General features: G+C 34.5%; 1 protein-coding gene across 2 annotated transcripts in view; it reads left to right on the top strand.

Annotated features, from left to right (window-relative positions):
- Nucleotides 1-16,321, top strand: part of btaf1 (BTAF1 RNA polymerase II, B-TFIID transcription factor-associated) — a 100,790-nt gene that overhangs the window by 38,825 nt on the left and 45,644 nt on the right. For both annotated transcript variants that reach the window (XM_059947607.1, XM_059947606.1), the window contains exons 7-12: nt 1,602-1,731; nt 1,957-2,025; nt 3,990-4,079; nt 5,648-5,743; nt 7,306-7,482; nt 7,566-7,706. In XM_059947607.1, coding sequence (XP_059803590.1) covers nt 1,602-1,731; nt 1,957-2,025; nt 3,990-4,079; nt 5,648-5,743; nt 7,306-7,482; nt 7,566-7,706 — 703 coding nt within the window. The remainder of the gene's footprint in view (nt 1-1,601; nt 1,732-1,956; nt 2,026-3,989; nt 4,080-5,647; nt 5,744-7,305; nt 7,483-7,565; nt 7,707-16,321) is intronic.

Below are 16,321 nucleotides of genomic sequence, written 5' to 3'. Positions count from 1 at the left end.
CATTTTGTCGTGGCTAGTCCAACTTTTCTCTCTGACCCAATCTCCTGCCTTCTCTCCTTATCCCTTCATGCCCTGACCAATCAAGAATCTATCAACCTCTGCCTTAAATATATATGGAGACTTGGCCTCCACAGCTGCCTGAGGCAAAGAATTCTACTAATTCATCACTCACTGGCTAAGGAAATTTCCTCCTCATCTCCGTTCTAAAAGGATGTCCCTCTATTCTGAGGCTGTGTCCTCTGGTCTTAGACTCTCCCACCATACGAAACATCTTCTCCACATCCATTCTATCAAGGCTGATATTAATGTAAGATGATTAATTAACCGAAGCCAGATATGGAGTGAAGAAAATGAAATGGAGTGAATGAAATGAAACAAAAAAATTGAAAATCCACTTAAACTGGTGAATGAAAAAGTTAGCAGAGTATCCAAGCTGAAGATGGAGTGCTTTTTCTTGAACTTGTGTCATTTTTTTTTCTTGGAAAAGAGAAAGAGCCAGAAGGTGCAAAGGAGAACATAAGGAATAGACATCCAGATGCGCAGTCATACTTGTGAACTAAATGGGGTACTCTGTAAAGTGTTTGCCCTCTGAATTGTAGAGGCTCTCATGCAAATTGTTTTTTCATCGAGGAAGTTTCGGGTTTTGAGTAGTGGAAAGTGAAAATGGAAAAAAAACTAGATGGGGCATCTTCTGCAGCAGCATTAGAAAGGTGCTCTCCATCACACATTAGCCTTGCGTTTTGATGACTTCAATAGATTTTTTAAACCAGAATTTTTTTTATCCCACCTAATTCTGTTCTGTTCATTGATTATCCCTGTAAGTGGATGCATTATTCTTTGAGTTTTTTTCAACTTATTTGCAGACTTCTTGTAACTTATATAGATTGCACATTTCATTTTCTTTGTTGGATTTAGAATTTTATCCAGTAATACATTTAAACTTGTGTCATATTGCAGGAATTTTGCAATGTTGGTATTTGTACAATAAAGTCTAATATAACCAAAATCATTTTAAGAATGGCAAGACTGATGCCACTTGACCATCTTTCATATAAATTTGATACTGATGTGGGACTAAATTACCTCGTTGATTCCAATGTAGGAACAAAGATCTTCATGTTGAATGAAACTGGTAACTGGTGTATTATTGTCATACGTGTAGTGAAACGCTTTGTTTTTCATGTCATCTATACAGATCCTCTCCCTATTTTTTATCCTCATGTCCAACCCTTCAAAACAGGCTCACAGCAGTTTGCCCTCTGATACATAAATATGTGCTACATTCTGGAACCAATATTAGCACCTGTAATGCCTAATTAAAGCATTATGCTGATTCAGTTAATACCACATACCAATTCAATATTGTATTTCAGAATTTTCATTAACAATTATGCAAGTATTAGTTCCTGGTGTTATCCAGTTAGACTCATAACTACACCTTTATGAAGACTGAACCCATCTACTCAACATTTCCAATTCTATATTCAAACAATAGGTTGTTCCATGAGTACATTATATTTTCTGAAACTATAGAAAAAAATATACCTAACTGAAATTTAAAAAAATCAACCACAAGAGTTTTGCCAATCTTTATTTTACAGCAATGATAATGTTGAAGTGGAGCCAGAAGAAAAACGTAGAAAACTTGCAAATGTTGTTATTGAACAAGCAGCAACTGAATCTAAAGTGTTGATTGACAATGTTCTTGACAATTCTTCCTCATTTGATGAGGTGAGATGAAAATTTCTGATATTTAGAATTATGTGTAGTGATTCAACACTGGATACATTTTTCTAATTTGGTGTTTCTGATTCATAATGCTAGAAAAAAAGGAAAGGTTTTAAAACCCTTTTATTTGCTTAAATAATGTATTGTTAAGATAGTTTAAATATGAATGATTAATGATTTGCCAATCATGATAAATGTTGTGTATTAACACATAATTTTCCCTCTCAGTCAAATGAATGGCCATTAGAAAGCTTTTGTGAAGAACTTTGCAACGATCTTTTCAACCCTTCATGGGAGGTAAGATCATTCTTGTGATCAGTCTTGTAGATTTATTCACAATCAAGCACTGTACTAGTTTATTTGTATAAATCACTTTAAACTCAAAACAGAAACTATTATTCTAATTTGCCATCAAATAGTGCATTACATTTTTCTTGTTAGTTGCAGGAAGTAATACCAGCAGGATCATAAGTAATAAATACCCAATGAAGCAGGTGCAGCAGCCAAAAATGGGTTGGAAAAATGCTGTTTACATGCTTGTATACCTCGTGAGGTATTAAGATTGTTTGCGCAATGTCAGTTAATTGCAGATGGCCCTGTTTATTACAGCTGACACTAGAATGCTATGTTAAGTCATTGTTGTATATGGAGCGTGAAATTAATTGATCTATGTTAAAAGTGGGAATTTCCAACTGTATGCATGAAGTTAAAATGTGATTTTAAAGATTAATTTTAAAGCTTTATTATTTAACTAAAATTTTAAATACATAGTTTGTGAAATTACAGAATTTTTAAAAAATAATGTCACTTCATGTAAAAATATTAGGATGAAGATTTTTGAGCATATTCAGCTGTTAGAGTGTAAATGCCCAGCCTCATTCTTTCACTACATTTCAGGTACTTTGTGTCATAACAAAATGACTCACGGGAGCTGAAATCGTTCAGTGTCCAAGAGCATTTTAAAAAGCCTTTTATAATGTCCAAGAGCATTTTATAATCTTTTCTCCATTTTGGAATAATTTCATTGGTTTCCAGAGATTACAGAACTGCCCTTTGTGTTTAACTGCTACCTAGTTATGTTAGAAACCTGTACATAATCTGTTCCAACAGCATTAAAGTTCAAAGTTCAACCCTCATTCTTTTTTCTGCAGGCATACTTAGCAAATCTATGGAACAACTGTAAATAAACATCAAGAACTGTTACTGTAAACAAACTATGTAAATACTGTTATAAATAAATAGCAATAAATAACGAGCATGAAATAACAATATAACAGAGTTCTTGAATGAGTGTAGTTATCCCCTTTTGTTCAAGAGCCTGATGGGTTGAGGGGCAGTATGTTTTCTTGAACCTTGTGGTGCAACTCCTGAGGTACCTGTACCACCTTCTGATGGCAGCAGCGAGAAAAGGGCATGACCTGGGTGGTGAACATCTTTGATTGATGCACTTTTCTATGGTAACATTTCATGTTGATGTCCTCAGTGTTTAGGAGGGTTTTACCCATGTGATACTGGGCCAAATCCACTACCTTTTGTAGGATTTTCCACTCAGATGTAGGTGTTCCCAGTGCAGCCAGTCAGCGTGCTTTCCACCACTCATCTGTAGAAGTTTGCCATGCTTTTCAATGACATACCAGACCTCTGCAGACTCCTGAGGAACTGGAGGTGCTGTCATGCTTTCTTTACAATAATACTTGTATGATGGGTCCAGGACAGGTCCTGTAAAATAGTGACACCCAGGAATTTGAAGTTTCTCACCCTCTCCACCTCTGATCCTCTGATGATTACTGGGTCATGGGCCTCTGGTTTCCCTCTCCTGAAGTCTCCTTGGTCTTACTGACATTGAGTGAGAAGCTGTTGTTATTACACCACTCAGCCAAGTTTTCAATCTCCCTCCTGTATGCTGTTTCATCACCCTCTTTGATACAGCCCACAACCATGGTGCCATCAGCAAGCTTGTATATGGTGTTGAGTTTTGCCTAGCCACACTATAATAGATATAAAGCGAGTAGAGCAGGGAGTTAAGTACACAGCTCTGTGGTACTCTTGTGCTGATAGAGATTATGGAGGAGATGTTTTGACTAGGGTCTACAAGTGAGGAAATCCAGGTTCCAATTGTACAAGAGGGTAATAAGACCCAGTTCTTCAAGGTTACTGATTAGTTTTGAGGGGGTTATTATTACTCATCATTAATATGTGCAATAAATTGAAAAATGAATCATTGGATCATGATGCATCTGTTTTGTTCTTTTTGCTATCAGGTTCGTCATGGTGCAGGAACTGGGCTGAGAGAGATTTTGAAAGCACATGGGAAAAGTGGAGGTAAAATTGGAGACAGCACTTTAGAAGAGGTAAGAAATGGGGAGCAAAAAATGCTGAAGGAACTTAGCAAGTCAAGTAGCATCCATGAAGGAAAAAAAATGCCGACGTTTCCGGTCAAGGAACTGACCTGATATCAGGCTCCCAGTGATGCTGCTCATCTTGAGTTCTTCAGCAGCTTGTTTTTATTTCTAAATTCCAGCATTTGCATTTTCTTGTTTCTCACTATGGATATAATTTGCACATTTTGTTAATTAAGTTTTTTGCTAGGCCATGATTTTGAAGTTTGTGTATATTATTGTATTTAAAGCTTTTTGTGTCACGTGCTCCTAACACAAAATACTATGTAGTTTGACGTGGGGAAATGATTGTGTGGTAGTACTTTAGCAAATGCAAGGTTACTATTCAAGCCTATTTTTTAAATAAAACACCATTAAAAAAAAATTACTCATCATTACATCATTAGCATTTTTGGGGATCTTGCTTTCTGCAAACTGCTTATGTTAATTATCTTTTTAACAGCAACTGACATTCTAGATGTAACGTAACATAATTAAAATTGAGCTTTAATGTGACCATTCATAATGTGTGCCTTATAATACACAAGGTTGTGCTCAAGTTGTCTAATGCTGGTAGTTTGATATAGTACCCAATTCCAAGGGTAGAGTTGTTATGTACCATAGTAGAAAAGATGTTTTGGAATATGCTGCAGAAGAAAGGTCTTTTAATCAGTACTAGGGATAAGGGTAGCTTAAGAATATAGGGGTTGATGTAAAAACATTATCTAAATGAATAAATAAATTTCTAGAAGTGAACCTTTAAATTATGGAATTCTAGTGTGACATTAGGGACATAAAATTATTGAAATTGGCAGTAATTATGACTAATAATTAAAATATTACTGAAAGAACTGCAGAGCATTTGTTTTTCTCTCAAGATTGCTAATGTCTGGTTAAATTAGAATTTCCTCTGCTTATCTCTTGCCTTCTCTACATCTGTATTGTTTATTTCTTTTGTTCTTTCTCATATTTCTGCCACTTGGTGGATGGTTGTGATTAGTAAGTTATTAAAAGATTTTATTGTTAAAATGCAGTTACCATATTAGCATTACTGTAAGCTTTGGCTATTGGAAAATTTGATTTTTGCTTTTAAAATGTGAAATATATTTTAAAAGGTATTCCTTTTTGTAACTAACTGTAAACTCTAACTGTAACTTTAAAGCTACCGGAATATCACAAATGTCTGACTAGTTCACTAATGGTATCAAGGTAATAAAAGCTGGTGCATAATTTCATTAAATCTATGCCAGTAGTTCAAGAAAATTCAGTGTGATCCTAGGAAAGACCTGAACTAAGTTACAAAACAAAATTATTATTATGGTGGCATATTTGGAAATATTCATGAATAAATCTTAATTGTAGTATCAAGAATTTTTTTTACTAATAATGCTAGACTTGCGATATTTAAAAAAACTATTTATACAGTCTTGTTCAGGCCTTGAAGTACACCATACAGCTTTTTAGCAGTCTTTCTGCTTCTCTGTGAAATAGTATTTTGTTGCTTCTCTATGAAACAGTATTTTTAATATGTATTTTTTCAGATTGAACAACAGCACCAGGAATGGCTTGAGGACTTGGCTATCCGTCTTCTTTGTGTGTTTGCCCTGGATAGATTTGGAGATTTTGTATCTGATGAAGTAGGTGCAATATAATTTCAGAGGCAAGGAATGAATACATATCAAAGTAACTTCTGATATGGTTATTTTCCATTGGTATTCTAAAAGAGTTGAGTAATGTGGTGTCTATTATTTTAAGTAATTGTTAAGATAGCTATTTATTAATCAGACCTGATTAAAAGCCATCATGTTCAGATTAAGGAGCATTGAATGCAGGAAATGTTGTGTAAATACTGCCCATGCAAAGTTATCATTCGCCAAGAAATGACAGATCGTACACCTGGATAAAGTTATAAACAAGTGTATTTACCAATTTTTCAACTTACTCAAACAGTTAACAGGAAAAGAAAAAAATTAAGTTAAAGGACCCATTGCTGTTAAACCAACCCAATACTCACATAAATGTTGGAACTCATCTGGAGTAGTCGGGTGTATCACTTTTACTCGCGTGCTGAACCCATGTTCTACGTGAAAGACACCAGTCACAGTTCAAACTTCCCGGAGGACCATCTTGAACGAACTGGCTAATTCAAGAGTATTAGCACTTCCTCCTTTGAACCATTCATCTGCACAAAGCACTTCTTACAATGGGGTCCCTCCTTCGAGCGGCATACGGCAGGCATCTTCCCTTATGGCGCGCCTGACAGCTCCCGCCAAAAGACGCCAAACCAGACTACTGTCCTTCTGAAAAGTGATCCTGCCCAGCCCTCAAAGGTTCCATGGCATCCCACTGGGCAGAAGGTTACAACCCATACAAGACAGCCTCAACTGGATGACACAACATTCCTAAGTTGGACAACATGACTCCTTATCTTCAGCCAAAGCCAAAACACTCTTACTAGCAGGACATACTGCTTTTGCAGAAAACCACTAAAATAAAAATACCTCACAGTATGGCAGTAGAAATCTTAACTAGGGCATTACACATAGATGCTGCCTGGTCTGCTGAGTTCCTCCAGCATTTTGCATGTATTACTTTAATTTCCAACACCTGTGGAAAGAGAAGTCAATTTCTTTGCATCTGCAATCCTTTCAAAACCTGAATTAATAATCTGCTCACTTGAGTTAAAATTTTGAGTTGGGTCAGGAATAAAGATCTGTCATCAGCAGTTGTGGTGATAATGAAATCATCAAAATGTCCTAAAAACCCTTTCAGTTCACTAGTGTCCATCAGGGAAAGAATATTTAACTTCTGCTGGCAGTAGCCTAAAATGTGGCTATGGCTACATGGCTGAATCTTAAGTGGCCAGTGATAACATCCAGCAAGCCATTTGGTTCAGGGCAATAAATGCTAACTTTGAAAATGATCCCTATGTATCATTCAGTGTCATGAATGAATCTAAAAGAGCAAAAAAAAAAATGGTTAAAGGAAAGGAATTTGACCAGAAAGGGATCTATTCCCTTTTTGATCAAGGAAATCAGTTGACAAAATTTAGGACTAATAATATCTATTTTCCTGGTCATGTCCTAGGGCTTAATCATCTCTCTGCCTGCATTAGCATTGAATTAGATGGATACAAGTGGGCAGGTAATATGGTGACAGAATTTCTGCAACATGTAAAGAATAATATTTTCATCTATAGGTTGTGGCACCTGTTCGGGAAACCTGTGCTCAAACACTTGGAGTTGTGTTGAAGTACATGAATGAGAGGGGTGTGCATGGAACAGTGGTTGTCTTATTAAAATTGTTGGAACAAGAACAGTGGGAAGTCAGACACGGTGGACTTCTGGGAATCAAGTATGCTTTGGCAATCCGGCGAGTAAGTTGCAATATTCTTTGCATTTGTAGTAATTGATACGTTTTTACTCGTGCAGCAATGAAATTATTTGTAATTTGCTCTAGGACTTGATTGATACATTGCTGCCAAAAGTACTTCCCACTATAATTGATGGCCTGCAGGACCTGGATGATGATGTTCGTGCTGTAGCAGCAGCTGCACTTGTACCAGTTGTGGAAAATCTTGTACAACTCCAGGCATCTGAGGTTAGTTCCAGATCTTTCAAGTGAGAAGTGAATATTAAGATAGGAACAGCCAAGGATCTCATTTACTAGTTTTTAAAAGCAAAATGAAGTAAAATAACTTAAAAATGTTCAGATCTGGTTTAGGTTATGGCATCTAGAGGAGCTACCAACCTGGTGCATTTTTAATCTTTTTTCATTACATGCAAGCTTTGATTGTGAGGATCTAAAGGAAAAAAAGTAACAATGAGTGCTTTAGAATATAGTTGTCTTTGAAAAGTCAACATTCCAATTGATTTAACTCAGTCAAGTTTCTGTTTTCTTCATTGGCTATTACTTCAGAAAGATACTCTGCAATTAATGTGCTGTACTAACCCATCATGAAGTGATGTGAGTGGTTGAATCTACCCATAGAGAGAATAGATCTATCAAATAAGTGTATCTGTCAATATAATAATTTTTCTTCAGAAACTAACTTTCATTTGTCCTGTTTTAGTCATGCACCTTTTACTTTTCTATGTTCTTGTAATGAAAATGGCTTCTGTTAACTTATTTGTAATTCGACCTTCCTGCTGTGGTGGTACTTAACCTACTTGTAACTAGTAGCTGTTGAAATTTTATCTTGCAGAGAGCCATGGATTATTGCAAATCATAGAATATTTACAATATAGGAAGCCATTCAACCTAACGTGTGTGTGTGTCAGCTATAGAGCAACTCTCTCTGGTTCTGTTTACCAACTCTTCCAAAATGGCTTTGTAATTTTGTTCTTCACTGTATATTTAGCCATTTCTCTCGCATTCCACAATGGAGCAAACCTCTACCACATATTCACAAGTTACTTTCTAGATTCCAACCCCCATGCTCAGTTTATAATAAGGCGAATTTCCTCTTGTCATTCTTAAGTTCCGTGCCACTTACTTCATACCTGTAACCACTGGTCTTTAGCCCTTCACCAAAGGGATCAGCCCTGTCAATTCATTTTACCTAGAACCCTTCATCATTTTGTATACTTCCAATCAAATTATCCTCAAATAGTTTCTTTTTTTTTCAGGAAGGTGAGAGGCAAAGCAAGAAGAGAGACTAGAAACATAACTGCTATAAATGGCAGCATAAACATAGCTGAGCAACAATAAGTAGTGAACTACAGAGAAATGTTTTTTTTTTAAAAATTAAAATTTTAGGGCCTTGTAGCTGAATGTTAAGTTAATTACTCGAACTGAAGTGTACAGAGATGATCTCATTGCAATGATGAAATCATAGTTGCGGGGTGTGTTAATGAGAAGAGAATATTCCAGGGTAATTGACTTTTGGAAAGGACTGACAAAATTTAGTGTTGTAGCACCTCTAAATGGGAGAAAATTCATACAGTGGTAACAAATTACCTTGGCATGTCAGTTCATAGAATTAGTTTGGTTGAGATGACAAGAAGCAAAGAGCAGAAAATATGGTGCGAGTTATTTATAGGCCACCAAGTAATGGATGTAATGTTGGGTGAGTCAGAAAAATGGAAATCAGAGATCCATTTAATGGAATAATACTGTAATTATGCCTAGATATACATTGGACAAATCAAATTTGCTTTAATAAAGTAAAGGTGATTTTATGAAATTAATTCAAGGCGGTTTCCAACAAGGAAAAGGGTTATTCTAGATCCCATTTTGTGCAATGGAAAGTAGTTGATTGCCAATGGGACCTTTGGAATGAGTAACCATAATCAATTCTTAAATTGATCTATATAACTTTCAAATCCAATGTAGAACTAGGCTCTCAATTCCAAACAAAGAAAACTGAAGGTTTCAGTGGAGAGTTGGGAATAGTTGATTGGAAGAATGCACAGGCAAGCAATGGTGAAGATTTAAAGGAACAATGCACAAATAGCAAAAATAAATTAATGCATGAAAGCCCAGAAGGGAAAGAGGCTGACCAGAGAAATTAAAGATAATATTAAATCAAAAGAAAGGGTTTACAAAGTTGCCAAGAAATAGCAGTGACCCTGAGGATTGGGAGCATCTGAGAACTCGGAGGGAGAATCAAAAAACTGATAAAGGCAAGACAACTCGTTCAAGTCTTTTTTTATATAGATTCCTTAAAAAGGAAAAAGCTAGAGAGGGGAAATGTGGGCACATTAGAGACAGATGAATTTATAATGGGAAGAAAAAAAATAGAGGAATTAAACAATAATTCTACATCCTGCTTCTTGCCAGATGTATTAGGGAATCAAATATGATTAGGAATGAGGCACTGAAGAAACTAAGTAGCATCTGCTATGTGCTAAAATAGTCTAGAGAAGCTGATGACCTTGAAAGCTGATCATTCTTAAAGGCATTGAAATCTACTTTGCAATGTTTTCAAAGAAGTGGCTTGAGACATAGCGGGCACTCTTGTTATAATCCAAGGTTCTGTATGTACTGAAAATGTGACCCCACTATATAATAAAAGAGGGAGAGCAAAAACAGGAAAGTGCCAACCTGTTGGCTTAACATCAGTGGTCATAAGAATGATGTAGAACACAATAAAGGATTTAATAGCAACTTGAAAAGAATAACAGAATTGCAGAGTCAACATGCATTTATGAAGGGAAAATCACTTTAACTAATCTGCTCAGATCCTTAAAGAACAGTAGAATAGATAAGGTAACACAAGTGGATATTGTGTATTCTGGTTTCCAGAAGGCTTTCAAAGAGTTACCATACAGGAGGTTAATTAACAAGGTTGCATCACATGGAAATTGGGGATATTGAATAGACATGGACTGAGAATTGGTTATTGGAAGAAATCAAATAGTGGGGATGAATGGATCCTCCTTGGGTGGCAAACTTTGATTAGTGTGGTACCAAAGGTATCAGTGCTTGTGCCTGGCGGCAGTTCATAATTATTTTCAATGATTTTGCTAAGGAGACTAAATATCTTGCTTCCAAGTTTGGTGATAGAGCTAAACTAAGTAGGATTGTGAATATGAAGTGAGGTATAAGGCTTGAAGTAGATAGTCACGAGCTGTGTGACTGGGCAAGAACATGAATGGTGGCATATAGTGTACAAAAATGTCATTCACTTTGCTTTAAATAATAAAAACATTGGTGAAATGATGAGAGTGGGTCATTTTAATGTTTAAGGGGATATACATTAGGTGTGCTTGATCTGAGGTCAGTGAAGGCCAACATGCAGGTACAGTAAACCTTCAGGAGTGAAAATGGAATTGGCCTTTATTGTTAGGGGGTTTGACTACAGAAATATTTTTTGTCCAATCCTGCTGAAGGGTTTCAGCCCAAAATGTTGACTATATTCTTTTCCATAGATGCTGCCTGGCCTGCTGAGTTCCTCCAGCATTTTGTGTGTGTTGCAAGAACTTTTTTTTATTATTGCAATTTCAGAAGTCCCTGAGCCATTGTTTTGGTCTCCTTACCCCAGAAAGAATGTACTTCCATGGAAGGAGCATAATGGAACATTTAGGAGGCCAAGGATTTCTCATATGAGATGGGGGGGTGGAGTTTCAAGATGGCGACGTAAACATCTGCCTTTTAGGCGCTCTTTACTTTTCTAACTATAATCACCCTTTAATCAAATCTTTTCGAATTTAATCAAATGAGTTGGTATTTTCGATTGACTTTTTTTTCCCTAAAACTATATTTGATCTAACTTTGCCGAACTTAAAATGGCTACAAGTAAGAAATCGTCTAAGGAGCCTTTATCTATCGATGTAATTTCTAATCTTCTGGACGCTAAACTTGCAAGTTTGGAAAGCAAGCTGGAAAGTAAAATGGCAAGTTTGGAAAACAAGCTTACCACGAAAATGTCTGAACTTGAAGGAGCTGTTAAATCGCTTGATACTAAGTTTCAGTCGCAGGCAACGGATAGTCAGCGGCATGAAGATAAGTTGGAGACTTTTGAAAAATTAATTGTTGAAAAAGCACGTACACTTGAGGAGTTGGATAAGAAGGTACAATCGACTCTTAAAGCTGTAAATCAGCATAAGTTTAAAATTACTGATCTCGAAAATCGATCTCGCAGACAGAATTTGCGAATTATCGGGTTTTCCGAAAAAGTTGAGTCCGGTGATTTAACTGAATTTTTCTCTAAATTACTGTGGGAAATTTTCGGTGATGAAGGTTTGCAAACTAAACCTGTTATTGACCGTGCTCACAGAGTTGCGAGGTTTTCGTCTATGTCTGATAAACCACGAGCGGTGATTGTTCGCCTTCATTATCCTCGTGAGAAAGAGCTTTTAATTCGATTAGCTCGTAAAAAAGGTATGATTTCTTACAATAACTTCAAATTTCGAATTGTTGAGGATTATTCTTATGAGGTTATGAGAGCCAGAATCGCTTTTAAACCAGTGATGGCAGAGATTTATTCGATTGGACTTAAACAAGTTTTAATGTATCCAGCGAAGCTTAGAATTACGCTGAGCGACAACAGTCAGCAAATTTTTAACACTCCGGAAGAAGCGAAGAAATTTGTTGAAGAATTTCGATCTTCTACTGCAACTTGAACTATGTGTTATGTGGAAGATTTTTCGGAGAGAGGATATCTTTCTATTTTAAGTTTTAACCTATGAAGCTGGGTTATAACTTCTTATTTTGATCTATGGGTCTGGTTTTTTTTACTATCATCATTGTTTATAGATGTTCATTTTAATTTTTATAATATCTTTTTTTTTCTTTCTGTTTTGGTTATATACGTTTATATTTTGCAATAATGATTTACTTTTTTTTTAAGATGTCGTTTCTTTTTCCCGTAAGATTCTGTTTTTTGTAAGCATTTATTTGTTTGCCTGTACTCAGAAATGGGACGAATGTTTTGGATTTTTGGTCTTTTTTTTATATATATTGTACTGTTTCTTATATCCCTTTTTTTAAAATCTTATTTTGTCTTTTAACAGATTGCTGAACTCACATTTGTATTTAGTAATATGGCTTTTTCAAAATGGCGTTTCTTCTTCCCATAAGTCTTTGTTTTTGAAACGTCATCTTGTATTTGTACACGGGATTTTTTTTTTAAAGGTATATTACACTTTTAAATTTTGATGTTTATACTTTTTTTTAATTAATGATTGTTTTATTATATTAGTTTTCTTTTATTCTGATATATTTTTTTTTGCAACTCTATATCTTAATTTGGGTGTTATATAGTTTTCTTTTAATCTTTTTATAGAGCTGCCATCTTGAAATGGGGGTAATATTAGTATTAGATTATGCGCCTGCCGCTTGGCTTTTTTTCGAAGGGTGGGGGGAGGGGGTAGGGATCTTTTTTCACGCTTTTGCTCTTTATTTTTTTGCTTTTAGTTTATGGGCCGACTTTAAATTATTGTTGAGGTGTCATGTTCTCCGGTTGCTCCTGAATCAATTTTCCTCCTTCCTGAATTGTGGGTTATGTGTCTTTTTAACCTTTTATGATACACACAACTAATATTAGTATGATGGATAAATCTGTTAACTTTATCTCCTGGAATACTAATGGTTTAAATCATCCGATTAAACGTAAAAAAATATTTAAAGTATTCCATAGACTGAATGCTAATATTATCTTTGCACAGGAGACCCATATCAGGAGGGAGGATAATCAACGTTTTTTTAGGTTCTGGAAGGGTCAACAATTTCACTCGAATTGTACCGCTAAAATTAGGGGTGTGTCTATTTTTATAGACCCCTCAATATCGTTTACACATCATGAAATTATTTCTGACCCACAGGGTAGATTTTTGTTGATAACTGGCTTACTTTTTCATCGGAAAGTTGTTCTAGTTAATATTTATGCTCCAAACTTTGACTGCCCTGAATTTTTTAAACGTTTATTTACTTCCCTTCCTAATCTAAATGAATATATGTTGATAATGGGTGGAGATTTTAATTGTTGTTTGAATCCTTCGATGGATAGATCTAAACCTATTCGTACTCTTCCGAACAGATCAGCCCTACTTATTAATTCGTTTATGGTTGATTCGGGAATTACAGAAATATGGCGGTTTTTGAACCCTAAAGATAAAGAATTTTCATTTTTTTCACATGTATATCATAGCTATTCTAGAATTGACTACTTTCTTATTGATCATCGGTTATTAACGGATGTTATTGATTGTAAATATGATTCTATTACTATTTCGGATCATGCACCTTTGAAGTTATCTATTAAGATTTCGGACTATTCCAATAATATCAGATCTTGGAGGCTTAACGCTACTTTGCTTCAAGACCCAGAATTTATCACCTATATAAAACAGCAAATTGACTTGTTCTTCTCAACAAACTGTACTGAAGAAATCGACAGAGGAATACTTTGGGACTCTTTTAAGGCTTTTATTCGTGGACAAATTATCTCATATTCTGCTGGTAAAAGAAAACAAAGATATTTAGATATTGCTTTATTAGTGGATAAAATCAAGGAAATTGATAAGATTTATTCCGTGACTCCTACCAAAGAACTTTATAAGAAGAGAGTTGAGCTTCAAATGGAACATAGTTTACTATTATCTTCTTCAATTGAAAATCAATTAATTAGGACCAGGGCTCAATTTTATATTCACAGTGATCGTACTGGTAAACTGTTAGCTAATCAATTAAAAGCTATCTCGACTAAGCGACAAATTATTAAAATTCGCAAACAAGACGGTAATTTAACTACTGATCATAAAGAAATTAATAATACCTTTCAAGATTTTTATAAATCTCTATATCAATCAGAATTTGATGGTGACCAGTCCATGATAGATAATTTTTTTAACAATTTGAATATTCCTAAACTGATTGATGAAGACCATAGCCTGTTAGATGCTCCTATTTCTATGGTGGAAATAGGAGAGGCTATCTCATCAATGAATTCAGGGAAAGCTCCTGGTTCTGATGGTTATATAGTAGAATTTTTTAAAACTTTTTCTTCTTTGCTCTCTCCTTGGTTATGTGAAATTTTTAATGATGCGTTTGCTAAGAAGAGATTACCTCAATCTTTTATGAAGCTAATATCTCTCTAATTCTTAAAAAAGATAAAGATCCTACTTTATGTACATCTTATCGCCCTATATCACTATTAAATGTAGATTCTAAGATTCTTACAAAAATTTTAGCTATTAGATTAGAAAAAGTACTATCACAGATTATTTCAGAAGATCAAACTGGTTTTATGAGGAATCGGTATTCCTTTTTTAATGTTAGAAAATTGATTAATATAATTCATACTTCACCACCCACAATCCCAGAATGTGTTATTTCATTAGATGCTGAAAAAGCTTTTGATAGAGTTGAATGGATATATTTATTTAATACATTGAGAAATTTTAATTTTAGTCCTAACTTTATATCATGGATTAAATTAATATATCATAAACCCGTTGCTTCTGTTCTTACAAATAATTATAGATCCTCTTTTTTTCAATTATCTCGTGGTACGAGACAAGGCTGTCCCTTAAGTCCTTTATTATTTAATATTGCATTAGAACCTTTAGCTATTGCTATTCGTGAATCTCCTAATATTTTTGGTATTACCCGTAATGAGAAGTTATACAAATTATCACTTTATGCTGATGATTTGCTGTTATATATTTCTGACCCTGATAGGTCTATTCCCGCTATTTTATCCTTGTTGGTTCAATTTGGTACTTTTTCTGGTTATAAACTAAATTTAGATAAGAGTGAATTATTTCCTTTAAATGCACAAACTTTATTGAGTGATAGGATACCATTTAAAGTTGTTACTGATAACTTTACCTATTTAGGTATAAAAATTACCAAGAAATATAAAGATTTATTTAGACTGAATTTTTTACCTATGCTTCATCAAATTCATCAACTTACTACAAGATGGTCTCCTTTGTTTTATCATTAATTGGTCGGATTAATGCTATTAAAATGATGATTTTACCGAAATTTTTATACTTATTTCAAGCCTTACCAGTTTTTATTTCTAAATCTTTTTTTGATAACATTGATTCAAAAATTTCCTCATTTGTGTGGCAAAATAAAAACCCTAGGTTAAGTAAAAAGCAATTACAAAAATCTAAAAAAGATGGTGGTTTAGCTTTACCTAATTTTAGATTTTATTATTGGGCAAATAATATTCGTAATTTAATGTATTGGAAACTAGATTTGGATTCACCACTGTGCCCACAGTGGGTAAATTTGGAATGTAATGAGGTAAAGGGATATTCTCTATTCTCTGTTCTTGGTTCTTGTCTTCCTGCTGATTTAGTTAAATTTAATAAACAAATATCTAATCCTGTTATTAAACATACATTACGAATTTGGTTTCAATTTCGTAAGTTTTTTACTTTGAAAAACTTTGTTCTTGATAGCCCTATCTTACTTAATTTCTTTTTCAAACCCTCTTGGACAGATCAAGCTTTTAACATATGGAAAAGGAAAGGTATAAAATGTTTTTGTGATCTCTTTTTTGAAGATACTTTGATGTCATTTGACCAACTTTCCAACAAATTTGAATTACCTAAATCTAATTTTTTCAGATATTTACAAATTAGAAATTTCTTACATAAAGTTTTACCATCTTCTCCTAATTCAACTTTGGTGGACTTTACAGATTTGATTTTTACCTTAAATCCTTGTCAGAAGGGATTAGTAGCTTTTATTTATAATATGATTATGAAGATACAACCAGAAATATCAGTTAGAATTAAACAAGAATGGGAAAAAGA

This window comes from Hypanus sabinus, chromosome 22 (assembly GCF_030144855.1).
Source record: "Hypanus sabinus isolate sHypSab1 chromosome 22, sHypSab1.hap1, whole genome shotgun sequence".
Taxonomy (NCBI): Eukaryota; Metazoa; Chordata; class Chondrichthyes; order Myliobatiformes; family Dasyatidae; genus Hypanus; species Hypanus sabinus.
The sequence above is the reverse complement of the archived record's forward strand: the minus strand, read 5'-3'. Positions and strand labels throughout refer to the sequence as shown.